Genomic DNA, 22,803 nt, shown 5'->3' with positions numbered 1-22,803 from the left:
AAAAAGCTGATGGAAAAATGAATGATCTTTTATGGTGACTGTAATAGGCAAGTCCTGAGTCTCTTTAGCTGCTTCCTGAATCGTGCTGTCCTAGTATGTTGTTGATGCATTGATTTATGGGGGCCACTTCCCAGGGATAAAATACCACCAAGGCAGGTGGTCCTGGCAGTGACAGTGATGGCTTCTTAGCAAGGCTGCATGCAGTCTCTTGAGTAGGGCAGAAATCATCCTGTTGTAAGAGATATAAACGGTACACTGGTTTACATTTTAAAACTGCCTTTAATTATCCAAACACAAATTTTAATGACACAAAATAGCTGATACTCTTTTAATGCTACAAGATGTTAATGGTAAGAAGAGATAGACAACAAACCATTAAATTTGCAAGCGTGTATTTCAAGAGTAAGTGATAACGCTTTTGTGTTTGCCTTACCTCTCAGCCCCTGCCTTAAGGCACAAGATGGTCTAGGTCAGGAATCGGTGGGAGAAATGTTGAGGGTTGTATTATTCAGGTGATCAGTCTGAGGTTCACTCCTCTTCCCAAACTTGAAACTGATGTACATAATCCAAAATGGGCATCTATAAATTGATAGCTGCTTTTCTTTAAGTGGTCAGCAGCATCAACAGGTAAGGTGGTCCCAAGGTCTTGCTGCAACAACAAAACCCAAAAGCTCAGTTGGAAAAATATATATATATATATATTTTTTTTTTTTTGTCTCATTACAGAATGACCCCCCAGCCCTGCCCCCCAGTGAAAAGGACAGTAACCGGGTAGTCTTAAAATGAGGCTTCACTGATCATAAAGGAAATAGAGCACACTGGGTGTCTCTCTAATTTAAGAGACAGCTGTTCTGGATGTGACCATTGTCCACCTGGATTGAAAAAACAGTGGCCCAACCATTAAAGAAGGGAAGAAAATAAGAGAAACAAAACAAAGAAAACACCTTATTCTCATAGATGAGAAGCCCTGTGAAATTTTTCTGGAAATGGGCCCAGAGCTTTTCCAGGGGTGTCACTTCTCAGGACCTTGCCCACATGACCTTCAAAGGGAGGGTGATGAAAGAGCAGCTGCTTCAAGTGGATGTGAGGCCACCCTGAGAGGCTGCCCATCTGAGGAGGGTGTCACAGCTCTGGTACTCTTGTGTTGCACAGGACGCTGATAGCTGAAATTCAGAAAAAAATCTGTAATGGCAAAATTAGTGAAGGTGACATGTGAGGAAAAACTGCAGGATGTAAATGTGCACAGCTCAGAGCCTGGCCTGTGGACGTCAGCAACTGCAGCGTTGGCAATCAGGCTGATTCAAGCACTCACTTCTCAGTGTTGGACCCTTGGGTAACTGGGTGGAATAATTACAAGAAAAAACAAGGATTTCATTAAAATAGTATTTTGTATGACACTGGAGATCACTATCTGATTCTCCTCATGGCATTGCCTTTGGCCTCTGAAGAAATGCTGTCTTCCAGAAGAGAGAGAGCGCAGAGGTGCAGATGACTTCTGTTTGCTTGAATCAGGCCCCTGAACCTTAAGTTACATTTTAAGTGATCTGGTCCTAATATCTGAAAAAAAAACCCCAACCAACCAAACAAAATAACAACCAACCTAAACTATTTCTTGTTTAATCCAGGTAGTGTTCGTATGCTTAGCACAGAACAAATGATTGTTTTTGGACTAGAACCCATGCACTCAACATTTTACAGGACTGAGTCTTTCATACCACACACCCCCAGTTTGGTGAAATACCTCTTTAAAACAGTGAGAAATACTGGCCTGGGATGTGCAAGGTGGTGCCACATACATAGAAACACACCCTGATGCTAAATTGCTCCTTATATTAAATTAATCATAGTTCTGCTAAACTTTAAGCATCTGCACTGAAGTTTTACATGTGAGCCATTTATTTTATAGTAAATGTTGCTGGAGAAACTTCAGCAAAAGCAGGTCAGCTATTTCTTTAGACAGGATTAAGGAAAACTCTTTGCCTTGCCTAATCTTGAACACAAAGAAACCTGCATCCAAACTGTCTTGTTCAGAAGCTCTGACCTTCCCTTGCATTGTAGAGACTTGAAATCTCCTGGGGTAAGGACAAGGGGCCATGTGTCATACTATATCTGTTTCTGCAAATCTGTATGCAGTCATTTTTGTTACTGTAGCATCTTTGCAGAGCTGAACTGGCATCCCAGGGATGTTCGCACTGAGCTGTTCTTGGATGCTCCAGGCTGCCATGACCTGAAGAGAGGGAGGCACTTTATCAATAAGATACTGAGATAACAGTGCGTATGTTTAGCGGTGGGAGCAAGTAGATTGAATAACCAGATGGTGACACATGGAGTCTACACTAACTACAGTAAGAGTCCATGGAATACTCCCAGTTTTGGACTCGACTCCATCTCGTGGAGCGCCTGGAGCTGAGGAGGTGGGGGTGCAAGGCCAGGCAGGTTGCTGCTGTGCTCTGAGAGCTGCCACCACCAGCACAGGGGTGGCAGGGAGGAGGTGTGGGGTGTCAGCAGCTCACCCGTGTCCTCTACTTTGTGCTGCTGGGGCAAGCAGGAGAGCGAAAGCTTAATGGAGAGTGGCGAGAGTAGTTCCCCCCACCCCCCAAATAACATTGCACAGAGCGTTTGACTGGATTTAGACAAAGTGCAAACATGGCTTGCTTTGTATATGTTGTGCAACTTGGAACTTTAAAATACATTTATTTTTTTAATATAAAATTGCTCTGCTTTGCCACTGCCTGTGGTGTTCTGCTCTAAACTATTCTGAGGTTATTGAGTAGTTAAAGACATTATGGCTGTGGTTTAGTGATGCGCTACAGCAATTCACATGCAGTCTTGTCAGGCTTTTCAGCTTTCTTTGAAATGCAGCCTTTCTGTAAAACTGTAGGGTATAGCCAGTGAAGCATGTTAAAAAAAAAAAAAATCCAAAACCAACAAAAAACAAAAACCAAGCCAAAACAAAACAAAAAAACACCAAAAAACAAACAGCAAAGGAGGGAAAACACTGCACAGGTTATTCCAAAAGGGTTATAGCCACAAATAACGTGAAATTGCAGCAAGAGAAATGGCCTAATGACATCTCTGGTTCTGTAGATTAATCTCAAAAGATAAGCAGTGAAAATCCTTCTGCTCAGAAAATTTAACAGTATTATGGAATAAACAAAATGTTTCAGCATATGAAACAAGACAGATGAGGAACCTGTGCAGCTTAATATCAGTGCAGTCTGTTCCACAGAGGAATGAGGATATGACTCTGTGACCTCCAAATTCATACTAGACGTTCAGATAATTTCAGACAGTATTAAAAATTAAAGGATTTATTCCCATATATAATTAAACATTCTTATGAGCGTGGCAGTTGTGTACTGCATAACTTGTATTTAATATTATAAAATCTTAACCTAAAACTAAATAAGTTTTTGTAATTTAAAGCCTTGGAAGCCACATGTTTGGTGGGGGTTTGGGGGTTTTTTTGGTTTGGTTTTTCGGGTTGTTTTTTTATTTTGTTTGTTTTTAACGCTGCATCAGGAAATGTAAAAAGGAAACATAAAATCTGCACTATAATGAAAAGAGAGCCATTATTGTGATTCTTAACATGAGACTGAAAAAAATACTGCCTAGAGGCAGATCTTTGAACTATATTATTTGGGGTTTTGGGCTGCTTTATGCGAGCTTTTGTGGCACGGAATCAAGATGAATATTTTTAGCTTTTTGCCGAGTTCCCCCCCTCACCCTTTTTTAAGTTCACATCTCTGGTCTCAGGGCATTGTTTGAGAGGCTGCCATTTGAATGAGGGGAAAGATTCAGTGATGTGCTTGTAGCAGGCATTCAATGCTACTGTGTGTAGTTACAATGAGATTTCAATGTGTGAAAATTCACTGTTCAAAGATCTAAAAAAATCCCAAATTTTATTATCTAAGGAAGGCACTAAATAAGACTATGCATTTTACAAGGCCTTGTTTAATGTAATATTGATCTCTTGGAAATTCTTCCATTGTAATTAAAGTGTTAGACTATAAATCCATTGATGTAACATTATTCATGTGAATTAAACGAGAGTGTACACGGCAGTGCTGTTTCATCTCTACATATGATTCAGTTGGATTATATTGCTCCTTTCCCCCCACTCAGGTTGGGAGTATCTCTTCAGGCATGCCTGCTGCAGATTGTGGGGTACAGAAATCTGATTGTAGAGGTTGAAAAGCTGCGCAGAGAGCCATATGATTCAGAGAATCTGCAACATGAGGAAATGCTTCTGAAGGTAGGTGCTTAAGAGATACTTAGAGGGCATCCTTTATTCGTCAGCTCCAAACAGCCTGGTTTATAAATACCTTTAAAACATCAAGAGGTGTTGTCACCTTCCTCCATTGTGTGCCTGTTGTAAGATAAGGCTATACAGCATATTAATCTAGTCTGGGTGTAACACCTGCCAAGCAAGCAGCTCATTCCCTGGTTGGTGAATGCGTGTCCCTTGGCTGGACTATGTCTAGGCACTGGATACCCAGCTATTACTGCAGATAACAGCTCTGTGCTATGAGCTCTAGAAAAATAGCTGTATGTCCTACTTCAGTACACCTCTCTCCAATATGAGAAGGGTATTCTTCTCTCTTAACCAGAACTGACTTTTTTTTTCTTCAATTTCTTGTATTTTTGAAGACACTGTCTATGTATCCCAGTGGCAAACCTCTAGCTTTCATTGTGTGGGATGGAAGGGTGGGAGATGATGACTTGCACATTTATATTTACCAAATATATTTTCAAATGAAAACAAATTAAAGCTATTCTTTAGATAATACATGCCTAGTGACGAAAACCATACCCATTGGGTTTCACATACTTCAGGAAAGTCTTGCACTGGAGCAGATAATGAAAGTATTTTTTCAGGAAGATGATCTTGAAGCCATAAACAGAGGGAGAGCTACAGAGCTCTTATATTGGAAAGGAATTGAGGAGAGAATAAAGGGGGTGGAAAATAGTCTAATAGCAAGTCCCAGTATTTCTTCTGATCCTATTTCTGACCATAGCTAGTGCTAGATGCTTCAGAGAAATGGCAGGAAACATTGAATAGTGATAATGAGCTTATCTACAAGCAAAATGCCTTCTTACAGAATTCTCAGATGTCTTATAAAAACATACCACCTGTTTGTTTTTTTATTATTTTAAACAAAAATATTGAAAACTTAAACACTTCCTTTGCTTCTGTCCCCATCCACCTTTGTTGGGATTTTTACAGCACATGATGATGAAGCTGTCTTCCACGCTGCAGTTTGCAGTATAATGCCTTACACAAGTTACAGTGGGAGCTTCTGGAAGTGTTACCTTAGTTACTTGGGCTTCCAGGCACTTCCAAAAATCCCAGTAGGCATCTTATATAAGCATTTAAGGATGCAAATAACTATTTCTAAAAAATGCTTCAAATGGTCAGAGAGTTCCTGTAGGTGTCTAGAAGGCTATCTTTAAGGTTGGCTCCTTGCTGGGACGTGGGAGTCTCACTGAGGAGGAGTCAAACCAGGTAGGATGGGGCAGATGGACTCCAAGTCCTGCCCCTGTGCAGCCAAAACCACAAATTTCTTGGGGGTAGAGTGGGCTTTAATTAAAAGGACACACCAGTTTACCCAGTGAGGAAGCCTGTGTCTTGGAGGTGGGAGATCCAGGTGCCAGCCTACAATGTTGGTCCCTGAAAATACCAGATACCTGGCTGCAGATTTAACGAGGGCCTTTGGCTCTAGGAAAGCATTCCTAAATACATTGGGCATCTACACTGCCCAGAGAGCAAGAAGTTGGGTCTGAGGATGGGATCACAGGTGAGAAGCACCGAGGAGCTGGTTGTGGTCTGCTTCCTGGCCGCCCAGCCTGTGAGGGCCAGGTCCTGGTTCTTAGATGCTCCTGAGAATCATATCAGCAATGATGTGTAGTCACATAAGTGCTTTAAAAACATAACTACAGAAGAATAAAAGCAGAATGGAAACTGAGCGTTTGTCTGAGGGGAGATTAAACAGCGCAGCTTATGCTGTAAAATTTATAGTGTTGAAGAAAGTATCAGTTTCACCATCTGCTTCCAGTGTAACCTGTGTATTAGCACTTGTTTACAGCAGGCATTTTTCTTTTGCGAATTCTCATGTCAAATGGAAGTATGTCCAATGGTTTAATTTGGTTTCCAACCCACGCTGGGAAGAGTAGGCCAGTTGGTTTTCATCCCTTCTAGATATTCTTGTAAGTGATCTCTGCAGTGGGTAATTTGAGTTCCTAATGTCTATCATGTGTTCATGTTTACCAGGAGTGCACTTTATGAATGAGAGAAAGATTAAGTTAATGTGATTGAACTAATGAATAATATTGTATTTACTGTCAATGGATGAACAAGAAAGCAAATATGATTTAAACAATGATGCTTTATGCAGTCATACAAAGTGAAATAATTAAAATTTTAACCTTCCTAAGGCACCTCATTTTAAATGCAGCTAGAATTGCTAAAATTAGTAAGTTTTCTGGGTTGTTTATTTGGGAAATGTGCATACAGCTCTTTCCCTTGGGTAGGCTTTGTCTAAGTGTGTTTCTTGAGGCCCTACTCACCAACTCATGGTTTATGGAGAACACCTGATTTCTTAATACACTTTGGAAAGGGTGAGTTTGTGATATGGCACATGAAGTGTGTGGAAAAGTATGTATTTGTCAGACATGTCAATTTAGGCTGCTTTTAGGTGCCTAGCAACGTGATATTTAGGCACTAAAGTCACTGGACCAGTGCAGCTAAGGGGATTTATTCCAGCTGAGGATCTGGCTTGTTAAATCATTGTCCTTTTTTTTTTATGTGAGATCAATGAATGATTCACCCCTTAGTTAAATATGAAGGTGGCACACGCTATTCTTGTATAGATTTTTTTTTTTTTTTTTATGTTCTCCAATTTGCTTTTCAGCACTGTGGTAGCCAAGTCAGCACTCTTGATTTATAACCCTTCCAGAGACTTGCAAAAGATGCTGGAGAAAAGATTGCTGCAGAGCCTCAGGGACCTGAGGGCTGATTGCCTGCCTCTCTGTCAGTGATTTACAACCAAATTCCAGCCCGTTCCTGTCTCTGTGCTTATGGAGGCAGATGCTAGTTTGATGCACAAAGCATGAACAAAACAAGTCCTTGTGCGAGACGTTACAGCAGCTGCCAATAATGTCGGAAGGGCCTTGTAGGTCTGAAATGTCTGCAGTACTTAAGAGTGGTTTGGGATTTCCCCACCCACCCTCCTCACCCCCAAGAATTTAATTTGATTTTATGTTTGGGCTGCTGGGATAGTGATGCAGTGATGTAACATCAGAACCTAGCTTGACTTAAAAAGAAGAAAAAGCCATACTAATGTGTGGAAGTTTAATTATGTTTTACCTGTAATCTTCCTAGTTGTGGAAATGCTTGAAGCCCAATTCGCCACTGAAAGCTCGGATTTCGAAGCAGTGGTGTGAAATTGGTTTCCAAGGTGACGATCCTAAAACAGACTTTAGAGGAATGGGTCTCCTGGGCTTATATAACTTGGTGTAAGTATGTTCCTCTGTAGATGGGTTTATGAGTGCTGAAGCACGAAAGCAGCATTACTTGCAGATTTTTAGCAAGTCTATGGGAATGACTTATGAAAGTGTTAGGGACTCCATATAAAAAACTGAAAGAATTTATTTGCTAGCCCCAATTTCGGAGGGTTTCTCTTCTCAAAGGGGTCTCCTTTCTTTCAGTGTTCCTAATTCAACTCAGTAATACCGGCTGCTAAGCCCTTTTTTTAGTTTCTGTGTGACACAGTAAGTTAGCACTCTCTCTTCCCACAAGAAAGAAATTGTAAAGTATATTTTCACCAATATCTAGATCTCCTTAAACAAAATGCCCTGAAAGTGGGTAGGTGGGAGGGTTATGTTACTGCTCAGCTTCCTTGTTTGGGAATTTCACGCTGAATTCTTAGGCAAAACACTTGAAATGCAGCCACTGATGGCAGATTTCTGTAGTTGGACTACTTTTTCAATTTCTGTCAATACTCAAAATTAAGCAGTGAGTTTACATCACTTTTCCCTTCTGCCGCATGCACACCAGGTGTTGGTACCATATCTGTGGTTGGTAATTTGGGAGTTGATCAATGCCTGTTATTTCCTCCAGCCCTTGTATCTACTGCAGGTAGTTACATAACTTAGAAACATTCAGTAAAATAACCTCTCCCTATGAGGGGAAGAAGAAATATTTTCTGCTTTTACAGATTGAAGGACATAAATCATCCACTGTCCCTATGTTGTTCTCTAGCAAAGCTCAGTTGAGGATCTGGACTCTTGACTCTGGCTTTGAACTTCCATTGGAGATGAATCCCTACCATGTATTTCATTTCTTAGTCTCCTGTGATGACTCTTATCTTGCTTAATGAATCTGCCAGATCAAAAAGCCTGAACTGCTTTCTCTTGAGCTCAGCAGCTAACACGCTCTAGTAATAAGCAACTGATTTTCTGTAGGGTGGGTAGAAAGGGGACTCTGGTAATGCACGTTCACTAAGCGCTTATAGGATTGCACTTGTAATTTGAGGCTGCTTTTATCTTCCATTTTGGGGCTCTGAGTTGGTAGCTTAATGAATTTAACATGTTAAATGCTACTCAAACTGCATAACACATGTAGTGACCTTTAAAAGGGTGTGTATGAACAGCTCAGTATGACTTAAGATGCTTTTTTTTGGTTGTGTTTCTTTAACAATTGTCCCTGAACATATATATCTGCAGGTATTTTGCCGAATGGGACACTGAGATAGCTCAGCAAGTTCTCTCCGATTCTCTTCAGCCTAAATACAGGTAATGCTTGAGACCAGAAAAAATAACTTGAGAGTGTGCTGTGCTGGCTGATGTTTGGGGGAGGGGGCTTTTTTCTTTTTGTTGGGCATATGCTTGGGTATTGCCACATGCAATCTGTTTTCAAGTACTGATCCTGAAAACTGATCAAGTCCAAGAGGCAAACTTGTATACTGAATTTTAGAAATAGTTAAACTTAGCGTTAAGTGTTTTCATTTATACTTCTAATTTCAAGTGATTTTGTATTTTTATTTACCTTTCTTTTAATTCTTTTGTCTTTTCATAATGAAGGGAAGTCACTAAGAAGGAAATAAGGTATTTTTTTTCTTTTCTCTTAGTTTTATGAGACCCTACATGTAAATAAAGATCAAACCATACTGCAGTTTGGTGTGTTATAAACTGAAAGTCTTTGTTGCGACACCAAGAGATCCATGTTCCTTTCTCTAAAGTTAACTCAAACGTAGCTGATGGTGCAACACTGAGTAGATCTGAGCATGCTTATATATAAAAACTGAAATCAACCTTGCTTGATGTAGCTAAAGTACTGTATTTTAGACCTATTTAGGACCAGGCTTAATGAAAAAAATTTGAGCGACTTTGACCTGTAGGAAAAAAGTCTAAGCAGTGCCACTATAGTCACAACAGCTGTGACTGACTTGATAATCAAAAGTAGCCTAGGCCAAGTACTTGTTAGCACAGCTGAAGAGGCCCTTTATAGTGACATACTCTGTCTGCCTTCACTAATGATGGGTCTAATCTCTCAACAGTCAAGGCAATGGACTAGCCAGATCAGGTGCCTTCAAGTGGCAAAAATTTTGTGTTGTGAATGATTTGTGACTAGATCTATTCCATAATTGGGGGGGGGGGGGGGGGGGGAGATGCCTCTTAGCCAGTTACATAGTAATCAGTTGCCTTAAAAGACATTTTTCTTCTGCCAATAATGTTAGATATCCATACAGCAGGTCCACATCTGAATCCTGTGAAGCTTTTGATCTCCTCAGTATTTTGTGATTGAGTTCCCAATAGTAATTCTGTGACACAAAGCACTTGGAACACATGAGTGTTCTTCATTTACATGTTTGATTACCAACAACCATCTTGGAGTGCTGTATGAGCATGTGCAATTTCTATCCCTTGAAAGAGCATTCAGTAGAAGATAGATGCTGCTGGTGGTGCCCATGGTGTTCTTCCTGGTGTGGTTGCTTAGCAGCCGTGCTGGTTTCTGATGTGATCATGATCAATGTAATTTCTATTTCTGTTGAACTGTATTGCTTGTCCACATCCTACATGTGCCACCCTTATTCAGTGTTTGCTTGGGGGTTTTTAACTGATGCTATGCCACAGCCTACAAAGATGGTTAAGATTTTAGAGAATGAGTGAAGACTGATGTATTCCTGTACGCTAAGCCATTTAGGAGCTGAAGTTTTGTCCTCATGCGTGCCACCCGGTAACACTCAGGTCAGGATGGGTATGAACCTGTTAGCATCTTTAATACTTAACGGCAACAATTTTTACACACTATATTTACATGAAGCTCAGGGGATTGTTTTTAGTGTAATATATATTGTGGTTCAAGTAAAGTCCAACAACAATGCTTTCACACATGGCTGTCTGTAATTTGGAATCTAAAGCTTGCAAACTCTGATCTGCGTTACCAGGGCAAAACTCCCACAGGCATGTCTAAATTGTAGCCCACTGGTTAGGGTCGGTTCTGTGCCTGCTTTTAGCTGGTGATAAATGCAGGCAATGATTTCTGCTAAACTTGCTTCATTTGAGTAGGTTAAAACCTGGTTAGTGGGTTGTCAGCTGACTCATTGCATCACACAGCTCTTTTAAATGAAAATGTTGTTGAACAGCAGAAATTTCGTCTAAAATCAATCTGTTCCCTAACTAATTTTGTTTTAAGGGAGGGATCTTCTGTGTCCATGAAAAGCTCTGCATTATATTATTGTGCCAAATAATAGGAAATACTGTTCCTTATTTTTGATTGTTGAGTGGTTTCTAATTTGGCTGGACATAAAAACTTTGTCAGAGGAGTATTTTTCATGTTTGCTGCCTCAGGTGAATTATGCCTTCCAGTGATGAGTGTCATGTATATCTTTGAAAACACAAAAGGCTAAAACCATCTTTGATTAGTTAAAAGAAATGTAATATTATCAACTTTTTGTATAGCTCAGACTTAATTGAAGTGGATCATCTTTGTGGTCAATATAGAAAATAACTGGCTTTTACCGAGAGCATTGATGTAGACGAACGCTTTGTAATAATGAGACAAGTTTATCAACAATGCTATAAAGCCAGTTACCCATTTCAAATCCATCCAATCCATTTTATACCAATCTATTCAGTCAGAAGCAGAGTTAAATTTGATTAGCTATATCAATGGAGGTAAAATACTGTGTTCAGTCAATGTTATAATATCAAAGAAATTGAAAGAAAATATTTGTTAGTTAGTAATGCATGGCAATATCTGGATTTTAATTTTTTTTTTTTCCCCTTAGCCAATTCAGCAAAACAGAATGGGAGAAGAAAAAGTTTGATAAGGCAATTGGGTAAGTTCAGAAATCATTTTAAAGTTGCCACAAGCACAACAGTTAACAATAATGCCGTACATTTGAGGGGAAAAAGGTGTTTCCTGGTTACTTTTTATAAAGGAAATTTCAGTGTACATACTAACATTTATTGTCTTAACCACACCTTGATTTTGATCAAAGACTACAGGAAAAACAGTTTGAAGTAAGAATTACGAAAAATAACCCAAAAATGATGCCGCAAGGAGAAGCTTTCTCTGTATGCTATGAATAGTGCAGTGATGAATATCTATTTAATTCTTCTTAACACATAATGTGATCGAGTCTTACTTCTTACTGTCAGAATCAGGTTCTGATCTGCTTTCAGGGAAGTATAATAGGGGAATATAAAAGGGAAGAAATTGTAGTGAGGTTTTTGTCTTGTTAAGCAGTGGGTTTGATATAGCTGCATTATTCATGAGTATGGAACTGGATGTTCCTTCTGAGTGTATCTGAAAATCTGTAATACAACATTTTAATGCCCATATTTCACTTCTCTGTGAAACTTGCCATTAGGCCTCACATTGCAGTTAACTTCGGGACTTTTATTTATTATTTTTTCCTCCTGAAAGATCTCAAAGGTTAAAGAAAAGGGAAGTATTTTGGTTTGCTTGATAGAGATAATTGAAAAAACACCCAGGACAGTCTACAGAAGACAGCTGTGTTCAGAGGACAAAAAAAAAAATCACTGAATAACTAAACAAGTTTGCTTTTATCACTAAATGCCAGTGTGGGACATCATATGTTTTCTTGGGAAATGGTCACTGCCAGAAATGTCAAGTTCTTTAGGCAACAGGCTCACAAATTAAGAAATAACTTCCAATTTCTGAGTTCTGTTGTGCCTAAATATACTTTCCTTGTTGATAGCTCTTAGCAGGGCAGGGGGTTGCTTCATGAATCTGATTTTTGTTATTTCTGTTTCCAGCATGCTCTGATTTAGGTTTTTGCCTGTTTTCTGGCCTGTGTATCTCGTTCTCTGTTAGGAAGAAATTGGAGGTGACTCAGCTAGATCTTTTTCACAGGCTTTTTAGCCATATGAATGTCTTTATAGGACTGATTGTTGAAACCTGATGTTCCTAACTGTGGGTAATGAATTCCAGTGGGGCAGATGGGTTAAAATAGCAAATGATGGGTCACCCTGCAGACAGCCACCGTGTGGAGTGCTTGCCCTGTGTCAGAGGCGAGCACAGGGATGCCCGGGCTTGTTCTTATTCCATAGGAGTGAATCTGTGCTGCTCCACTGAAAATGCTGGCACAGTGATGAAACTTCTGTTTTCACTGTGACCATATGTTTCACAAGGGAAGCATTGCTATTAGAGTGTATCAAGCAGGCAGGATAAATGTTTTTCTTGTTTTCTACCCCCCACCTTAGAAGCTCACAAAGGAGAGAATTAATACACCTCAGTAGCACGCAAAATCCACAGTGTCAGTGTCATCAGTGTTTCTTATTGTGTGCTGAAAGAAAACAAACTCCCCACAAATGTTGCTGCTTCTTTTTCTTACAGCTATTCTTTTGCTATCGTGGGCATTAACATAACAGACCTTGCATACAACCTACTTGTGAGTGGAGCTCTGAAGACCCATTTCTACAATGTTGCTCCAGAAGCACCAACACTAACTCACTTTCAGCAGACGTTCTGTAAGTGGTGATGGGGCTGGGAAATACATACTTTGTACTCCTGCTAACACTTTTGTACTACCCATACTTTAAAAAAAAAAAAAAAAAATCTGCTGACACAGCACAGAGACTATCATGGTAGTCCTGCTCTCCTGCCTTTAGGATGCTTGGATTCAATTCTTAGTTGTGATGGATGCCACTACCAAACCAAGGGGTAAAACAATCCAACCAAAACAAAACAAAAACCCAAATAAACCCAAACAAAAAAACTCACCAAGTGTCTGAACAAGTGACCTTCCTATCTTCTTAAACTGGTTTTAAATAATAACAAGAAGAACCTAAAGGTACTTTAAAGAGCTTCTGGAGATTGCTTCCCCATAAATCCAACTGTCTTAAGATATTTGCATCTACACTCAAGTGTTACCCTCCACCCTTCAGTAGAGTTGCCCTCCCTCAAAATAGTGCTTTCCCAGCCCTTTCCCTTGTATTCGAGCAGCCCTTCTACAGCATAGACCTGCTGTGCATCCTTGCACAGTGGGAGCAACACTTCTAATATTTGCCAGTGTATAGGCAAGAAACTGATAACAAGAAGTCAAGATGCACTGTTTTCCACATTTATCACAATTGCAAAGCTTTCATTCTTTTTTTTTTTTAAGTTTGGCTATTTAGGTAATAGATTTTTTTGTTTTGCAGCTATAATATTTTCTTATTGCTTAACTGGATAAATGGCAAATATTAGTGTCCTGTGCATATTTTTCATTAAACAGTATAGGCTTTTCAGAACAAGGATGCTATTTAATGAGACTCATTCACCCAAAGTCTTATGTGGGCAGATACTGTAGCAGGGCTCTCCCTTTTGCAATGGTTTCTGGGCAGTTTAGCTGCTAGGCTTTTATCTTTGGGGGAGGTTGGCTTGATAAATAAAAAAAGACAGATAAGTATCTACCTAAATATCCACTTACGCATCTTCAGGTCATCTCTTCCTTAGAAGGGTTACTCTGTGTTTTTGACACGTTCCTGACGTGCCCATGGCCTCATGAATGGATGTGTCTAGTATGATTGGTTTGGCTCCCATATCTCACAGTCACTAGTCCTTGTTCTCATGGGGGGCTTCAACTTACCAGGTGTGTACTGGAAATACAATACAACGGAGAGGAAACAGTCCAGGATGTTCTTGGACTGTGTGAAAGATAACTACTTGACACAGCTGGTGAGTGAGCCAACGAGGGAAGGTGCCCCACTGGACCTCTTGTTTGTGAACAGAGAAGGACTGGTGGGTGATGTGATGGTTGGAGGCCATCTTGGGCATAGTGATCATGAAATGATGGAGTTTTTGATTCTTGGAGAAGTAAGGAGGGGGGTCACCAGAACTGCTGCCTTGGACTTCTGGAGGGCAGACTGTGGCCTGTTTAGGAGCCTGGTTGACAGAGTCCCTTGGGAGGCAGTCCTGAAGGGCAGAGGAGTCCAGGAAGGCTGGACATTCTTCAAGAAGGAAATCTTAAAGGCGCAGGAGCAGGCCCTCCCCATGTGCCAAAAGATGAGCCGGCAGGGGACAAGACCGGCCTGGCCGAACAGAGAGCTTTGGCTGGAATTCAGGAAAAAAAGGAGAGTTTATGACCTTTGGAAGAAGGGTCAGGCCACTCAGGAGGACTACAAGGATGTCGTGAGGTTGTGCAGGGAGAAAATTAGAAGGGCCAAAGTCCAACTAGAACTTAATCTGGCTACTGCCATAAAGGACAATAAAAAATGTTTCTATAAATACATTAGCCACAAAAGGAGGGCTAGGAGACGCTACAGCCTTTATTGGATGCAGGGGCAAACATAGTGACAAAGGATGAGAAAAAGGCTGAGGTACTTAATGCCTTCTTTGCCTCAGCCTTTAATAGTCAGACCAGTTGTTCTCTGGGTACCCAGCCCCCTGAGCTGGAAGACAGGGAGAGGGAGCAGAATGAAGCCCCCATAATCCAAGGGGAAATGGTTAGCGACCTGCTACACCACTTAGACACACACAAGTCTCTGGGGCTGGATGGGATCCACCCAAGGGCACTGAGGGGGCTGATGGAAGTGCTCACCAAGCCACTTTCCACCATTTCTCAGCAGTCCTGGCTAACCAGGGAGGTCCCAGTTGACTGGAGGTCAGCAAGTGTGACCTCCATCTACAAGAAGGGCCAGAAGGAGGATCTGGGGAACCACAGGCCTGTCAGCCTGAACTTGGTGCCAGGAAAGGTCATGGAGCAGATCATCTTGAGTGCCATCACACAGCACATACAGGACAACTGAGGGATCAGGCCCAGCCAGCGTGGGTTTATGAAAGGCAGGTCCTGCTTGACTAACCTGATCTCCTTCTATGACAAGGTGACCCGCTCAGTGGATGAGGGGAAAGCTGTGGATGTTGTCTACCTGGACTTTAGTAAGGCCTTTGACACCATTTCCTGCAGCATTCTCCTGGAGAAACTGGCTGCTTATGGGTTGGACAGGCGTACTCTTTGCTGGATAAAAAAACTGGCTGGATGGCCAGGCCCAAAGATTTGTGGTGAATGGAGTTAAATCCAGTTGGCAGCTGGTCACAAGTGGTGTTCCCCAGGGCTCAATATTGGGGCCAGTTCTGTTTAATATCTTTATCAATGATCTGGACGAGGGGATTGAGTGCCCCCTCAGTACATTTGCAGATGACACCATGTCGGGTGGAACTGTTGATCTGCTGGAGGGTAGGAAGGCCTGGACAGGCTGGATCGATGGGCTGAGGCCAACTGTATGAGGTTCAACAAGGCTCAGTGCTGGGTCCTGCACTTGGGTCACAACAACCCCATGCAACGCTACAGGCTTGGGGAGGAGTGGCTGGAGAGCTGCCTGGGGGAAAAGGACCTGGGAGTGTTTGTCAACAGCTGCCTGAACATGAGCCAGCAGTGTGCTCAGGTGGCCAAGAAGGCCAATGGCATCCTGGCTTGTATCAGGAACAGTGTGGCCAGCAGGACCAGGGCGGTGATAGTGCCCCTGTGCTTGGCACTGGTGAGGCCGCACCTCGAGTACTGTGTTCAGTTTTGGGCCCCTCACTCCCAGAAGGACATGGAGGTGCTGGAGCGTGTCCAGAGAAGGGCAACGAAGCTGATGAAGGGCCTAGAGCACAAGTGTTATGAGGGGCGGCTGAGGGAGCTGGGGTTGTTTAGCCTGGAGAAAAGGAGGCTGAGGGGGGGCCTTATTTCTCTGTACAACTGCCTGAAAGGAGGTTGTAGCGAGGTGGGGGTTGGTCTCTTCTCCCAAGTAGCAAATGATAGGATGAGTGGAAAGGGCCTCAAGTTGAGCCAGGGAAGGTTTAGACTGGATATTAGGAAGAATTTCTTCACCGAAAGGGTTGCCAAGCATTGGAACAGGCTGCCCAGGGAAGTGGCTGAGTCTCCATCCCTGGAGATATTTAAAAGACATGTAGTTGTGGTGCTTAGGGATATGGGTTAGTGGGACCTGGCAATGGTAGGTTCACGGTTGGACTCGCTCTTAAGGGTCTTTTCCAACTTAAACAATTCTATGATTCTATATTCTATTCTTGCTTCTGGTTTCTTGCCACATCTAAAATTCCCCACCACTGAATTTGGGGGAGGAAGAGACATGTTTTAGTACCTTTACAGTGTCTTCTTGCCACTGCCAAACTCGTGGCTGCAGTGACTGTTCTGCTGACTAAGCCTGGGGCTGTGCCCCAGGACCACTGTGTCTGCTGACCAGCATGGCCAGTCCCTCATGACAACGCTGGAGGGAGAACTGATTTTGACAGCTCTTCCCTCTGCAGCCCATGCATGTATGAGTTATGAAGCGGGATAAAACTTTCACAGCTCTCCGGTGTAGTAATGGGCCAGTAAAGTGGATGGATATTCCTACATACTCTGCCTGCGATCCTAGAAAAAACTTGAGGTTATCCTAGGAAAAGCTTGAAGCTATCAAATGGACTTTATGGTAGAGAAAGCATCAACAGACAAACTTTCCTGGAGCAAGGACAATTCATCCAGAGATTATCTATTTGAGTCTGACAAATCCCTGCTCTTAAGCTCTTGCAGTTTCTCTCCTCTCCCTACTGCAGTCATCCTAGGTTTCCTTCAAATTTCCTTCAAACCCAGACACCATTAGACTGCATTAAATGCCTACAGGCTGCCTCACTGAACTGGAAAGTCAAAATTACATTGCCCAGCCAGCAGCCTTGCTGGTAGAACAACACAATGGTTGTACTGCATGGACCTCCTAAATGCTGATCCACCACGCCACCTCATCTGCAGCCTTCTGCTCCCTCAGGCCGTGGGGACGCACACGAAGCTAAGGATTGCATTTGGCGCACTGCTTTTGGACTCCGTTGCCTTCTCTGATTGTACAAGCAATGCATGAAACTGCATTGCTGAATGGCATGCTCAACACAGTCACTGCTGAAGTACAGAAGGTACCTCTTGGAAATCTAGATTTTGGAGGGTGAAGATCTAACAATGTTTTACATTATATATATATATAGTGATTTTTTTTTTTTTTTTAAAGGGGTTTTACTGAGCTTTTCTTTGAAAGTTACATCTCCTGGAATGAAACAGCCTGTGGCTTTTGGAATATATGGAAGAGAAGTGAAGATGTACTTGAAGTACCTTTTGAATGAAGTTTCTCAAATTGATGATGGGGAAAAAAAATGACTATGCAAATATACCTTGACATTTAAGTTAGAAGTATGTGTGTTGTAATTGTCATGCAATAGAAATAAATGGATAGAAGCAAGTCAGCCTTTTTTAGAACAAATGCCCTCACTTTCTGGAATACAGAAAATGTACTTGCACATTTTGCTGTGTGGGGATGTAAGATTATACTTCTTCAATGGTTCATCTGCTGTGGAAGTTGGGATCAAGAGATTGGGTACAGTTCATTGAAGTCCTAGTGCTGGATGTAACATTTCTCTTGTCAGTGAAACTCTTTGAGTCCAAGGATGGCACAGAACTGAGAGGGTAAAGGCCTTAATCAGAGCCTGTATATTAAGCTTACTTTGGAATCAAGTTTCTTCCTATAACAGGGATGTCGTACCAAAGCTAGCGGTTCTGTGTGTCGCCTTATCGTTCATCTTTTCAGGATCATAGGCATAAGTGTTAAACAACATTTCAAGCAAGGTCATGCACACACAAGGTAAAATTGTGCATGAAGAGGAAGCGTTAGTACAGAAAGACATGATGGTAACTGTTACGTTACCTACAAGCGTGCTCTTTTTTAGTGGAGAGTAAGCAATGTTCCCATGAGGAAATACCTGTGAGGCAGAACTTGGATATAAACAACAGGCTGGTGGAGCAGCAACAGCAGCATCTTCCCCTGCTTTTATACTCATTAATTTAATGTTTTAGTTCATGTATCGCTATGTCAAGATGAGTGACTTCTTGTATTTATTGTGAGAAGTTCTGCCAATGTATAACATTCATCAAATTTTGGGTTTATCCAAAATGGGTTTAGTCTTGTCCCTGCATGGTGCTGTGAGATTGTCAGACCTCCATGACCAGGATTCTCTGTATAAATCTTAATTGTTAATTGCAGGTTTCTTTCTAATTTTGTGTGTGATCTTTACATACTGTCTCTTCCCCTTTCTTATTACTTTGTAGGTTACTTAATGCATGAATTCCACAAATTCTGGATTGAAGAGGATCCGCTGGACATAATGGAGTTCAATCGTGTCAGAGAGAAATTTCACAAGCGAATCTTGAAACAGCTCCAGAACCCAGAGATGGCTCTGTGCCCTCATTTTGCTGCATCAGAAAGTTTAATTAATATGTAGTTACTCACTTGATTTTATTTGGAAACACTGTCTCACCCTTGTGTTAGACCGCTGTTTAGACCATCACTAGCATACTGAATGACCATGGCGATTGTGTGCATGTTTTTGGTGCAGTATTCATCTATTTTTGTCACACATACTAGATCCCCTTATGCTTCTCTTGTTGGGGATTTCTCATTTTAAATGCGTGCTCATATTGTGGCATTATGCAGTGTTACATTTTGAATCGATGTCCAGGTATCAGAGTTTTTCTATTTTTTTAGACTTTCCTCATAATTCAGCATTGACAATTGAATTGTATTTCTCTAGCTGTGTTTTTGTATATGTGGAATAAGTAGCTGGATCTTGTATTGTGAAAGCTTTTTAACTTCTTGGTATATTTTAAGATAACTACTGGCATTTCAAGCGAAATGTATGTTTGGACCTCATCTAGAAGATAATGCGTGTAATTTAATCTGATGCAGGCAAACACATTAAAGTCCAATTTTCTTCATGCAGCCATATAGGCTTAATGCAGAATTAATGAGGCTTATGAGGTACAAGTTTCAGTGAGAAGAGTTTATGCAGAATTACAATCAGACTCCACAGCTGCATGAATACCAAATGGTCTGGTGATGCTAATACATTCACAGTGAACTGCAAACACACTCACAGCTACTGCATACTGGCAGGGGCCAAAAGTTATATCAGCAGGCCATTGTCACCAACACCACCATGCTGAAGCACGGTCTAAATTCCTGCACATTCCTTTGAATATACAGGGGTTACTATTTCGTGTTGCACGTTGGAAGGCAACATGATTTGGTCACATTGTGCTTGGTGAATTCAGGGGAGCACAAATTTTTTTTTTTTTTTTTTTTAACTACTGAAAATGTTGCTTTGGTTGTCAACTCAGTTCCTAAGAACTGGGAGAAATAATTGATTGGAAGGTTTAGAGCAAAACCACTTGAGTTTCCCAGACTACTTACAAAAAAAAAAAATTAAAAATGGCAAACTGCCTTTTTTCTAAAAACATAAATGAGTAAAAGTGTCTGACACTAAGATTGTGTAGTATATTGAACAGCATCTACCATGGCATTTCATACCCATGGTATTTTTTACCTTCTAAGCAATCAATTTTAGTATTATATGTGTAAATCACTTGCATATGGAGATTAAATTGAGTAGTGTCCAACTACTTGTGAATTATATGAATAAATTATATGTCATTCTAAACTGAAGCACTGTGGGTTTTATTTTTGAGATATGCAGTAATACAGATGAAAGCTATTTTACTTTAATGGATCAGGTAAAAGGGGATGCAACAGCTTTGTGGTATTTCCCTAGTCTGAAGAGTGATCTGAACTTCCTCAAATCGGGTTCTTTATACCATTTCCAGCTACAGCTTGGGCTATCATTTCATAAGTAGAAGATAAAGCAATGGGAGTGGTTAAAGTTCTTGGGAAACTCCTTCGATTTAAGCCCTCTCATTTCTTTGCTAAAATGTAAGATGGGGATCAGGACTTCTCTGCAGGGCTGGAAACTTCCACTCACTGCAGAGTTAATCAGCAAAACTTTATGGGTTTTGGGATAATTAGTCTTCTCCAATGAATTTGGAAATATGGAACTGGAAGCATTAACTATTGCCTATTTTGCATGAAAATAAAGGAATAAAAGCTGTGTATGTTTAACTTAACTACCATTGATTTTCGGAAAGTGGTTATTTATAACCATTAGATGTCGAGGACTTCTTTGCGTCACTCTTGAAGCTTCTAAAATAAGTTTCTAGCAGCAGTTTTTGTTGTTTCAAATCTTAGACTCTCGCTTTCTTTCCCTGCCCCACTCTGACTTAAATACCTTCTGCAATTTGTTAGGCTATGCTGGTTTATTTTTAATACTCTGCACTGGAGTTCATGGAGTTGGGGGGGGAGGGAGGCACGAAGGTCCCTGCTACCTTCTTACTGGGGCGACCTTCTCAGTTGTTATGCCTTGTTTCAAGGTGTCAACTTCAAATAGAATCAGAAAATGTCATCTGGCTCCCTATCAGGCTGTGTCGCTGTAATCTAGCTGCTTGGGCGGTGGTTTTTCCTGTCTTGCAGGGAGATGGATTTAACGAAGCTGAGCGTGAAACTCCTCCTCCTGTGGAGCCCCTGCATGCTGGTGCCTACAGATCTTACCGTCCTGCCCACTCGTGCTTCAGCGTTGGCCTGTGACATCCTTGCTCTCAAAATGCCTTTCAAACCCAGGGTAGAGAACGTCCCTGGTGCCTGCCAAGCTGGCTGTGCGCTGCTGAGGGAGGGTGTCCATCTGTCCAGGAATGACCTCTCACCACAATGCAAACCTGAACTTTTCTTTAAAAAATCAGAATTTACTCTATCACTGACGCGTCTCCAAAAATGACCTGTGAGGAACTGGATGCTGCTTTCTTTAGGGAGGAGAAAATGAAAGAACCAGCAAAAAAAGTAGTATAAAAAGTTGTTTCAAGAAAGTAGAACCAATATTGATACTCAGCGCAGGGTGCAGATTTTGGTTTAATTAAGAGTAGGGAAAATTTAGGTTGTATCTTTTGAAAAACTTTCCACAGCCTCATGGTTGCTGCACTTCACCTGACATCTCCTCTCCTGGAGGCTCCCTTGAAGCCGACCGAACGCTTGCTGCTGGGAAAACACCATCCCTGGCCCTGTGTGGCAGGGGCAGCTTGGGCAGCAGGTGCTGCCTGCCCAGCCTGTAAAGCTATTTGGCACCTTTCTTTTTTAACAGGTATTTTTCTCAGGCAAATAATTTCCATTGCCATCGCCATGCAACCCAGGTGTTTTAAAAAGGCACAGCCTAAGCTGCTAATTGACTTTATAAAATACAAGATAGCGTACTGATGCTGTACAGAATATGTCTTGCTTTGGGTGGGCAGATGAAAATATAATTGATGAAAATGTGATATTGGCAGGTTGTATGTGATTTAAAATGCAGAAATATTTACCTTGATCTGCTTAAAGCCAGAAAAAAGGGCCATGTAGTGTTGTGGTTCTTTAATTCTGTGTGAGAAATTATACAAGGGTGGTCTCTATTTCTCTATGTTACAGGTTCGGCCACTTCCCTTAGCACAGCACTTCCTTATCCCAGCTAACGTGAATGTCAGTTGTTGCCAAGGCTCCTTCAGCAACATAGGTGGGCACCGATTTGTCTTCAGCAACCTCAGTGCTCCACCAGCACCGGTGGAGCTGGGGCTGTGAGCGCCGGTAGGGTCCGTGCTCGGGGTTTTGATTACAGCCGGGAGGAGAGTGAGCGCTGCTCCAGCTTCCTGTCGCTTCTTGGCTTGTACCTTTTTGCTTCCTTTGGGGAAGGGAGAATTAGTTCTGCTGAGGTTCTTATTGGCTCTTTTGGAAGGTACTTTTTCAAATACTGGTGCTGGTGGTTTCTATATACTATTTTTAGACGCAAATAAACTGTCTTATCTCTACAGTTTGTCTTGGAGAATTGTATCTCCTGGCTGTTTCCCAGAGCAGCACTGAAGCTGGATGGAAAATTTCCTGTCGTGTAAAGAGGATTAATCCATCGTCCTGGTTAATGGAAGAGCAATCTTTAAAAGCACCTGTACCTGCTGTGTGGTCTGTGCTGTGTGCCCTGTGGGGCACAGCTGGGGGGATGGCTTAGCTGGCTGAAGCACTTTGCTGCAAAGGGAGAATTTTCAGCGTGTTCCCAGTTGCAGTAAGTGCTGTTAGGTGGAGCAGGATGTATGTGCACAGAATGCTGATGCTCAGGTTAATGAACCCAGATCTGCCGCTGCTGACCCAAAGAACCAGTGGTAGCATCATGCACACGTTGGTTTCCTTTACGCAGCTGATACCATCGTTTCCTTCTTAATCCTGCCCTTCCTGGGCCGTGGTTAGCTTTTCACGTTCCATTTGTTGACCTGTCCGTTTTTGTCATAATGTGACCTGTGGTTTTTGACCCTTCCACAGGGGCGACCAGCATTGCTGGGTTGTCCACTAGTGGGGTCTTGCAGATTGGAGTCCTTCCTGCATGAGCTCTAGAGAAAACCTCAACCCGCAGCTCTGCCACGTGGATGGATT

At 41.7% G+C, this 22,803-nt stretch overlaps 1 protein-coding gene across 5 annotated transcripts in view; it reads left to right on the top strand.

The window, feature by feature from the left end:
• The window catches only part of ELMOD1 (ELMO domain containing 1), a 52,305-nt gene extending 32,331 nt beyond the window's left edge, over positions 1-19,974 (top strand). For 4 of the 5 annotated variants that reach the window (XM_087758821.1, XM_087758823.1, XM_087758822.1 and 1 more), the window contains exons 6-12: positions 4,126-4,255; positions 7,382-7,515; positions 8,725-8,793; positions 9,082-9,105; positions 11,292-11,342; positions 12,866-12,999; positions 18,582-19,974. In XM_087758821.1, coding sequence (XP_087614947.1) covers positions 4,126-4,255; positions 7,382-7,515; positions 8,725-8,793; positions 9,082-9,105; positions 11,292-11,342; positions 12,866-12,999; positions 18,582-18,754 — 715 coding nt within the window. In that variant the 3' untranslated portion in view covers positions 18,755-19,974. The remainder of the gene's footprint in view (positions 1-4,125; positions 4,256-7,381; positions 7,516-8,724; positions 8,794-9,081; positions 9,106-11,291; positions 11,343-12,865; positions 13,000-18,581) is intronic. The other variant, XM_087758824.1, reaches the window with a different exon arrangement.
• Positions 19,975-22,803: the final 2,829 nt, after the last annotated feature.

Source organism: Nipponia nippon, unplaced genomic scaffold (genome assembly GCF_047370975.1).
Source record: "Nipponia nippon isolate SJK-2023a ecotype South Korea unplaced genomic scaffold, ASM4737097v1 scaffold_2, whole genome shotgun sequence".
NCBI classification, from domain to species: Eukaryota; Metazoa; Chordata; class Aves; order Pelecaniformes; family Threskiornithidae; genus Nipponia; species Nipponia nippon.
This window is presented reverse-complemented; position numbering and strand designations above follow the sequence as displayed.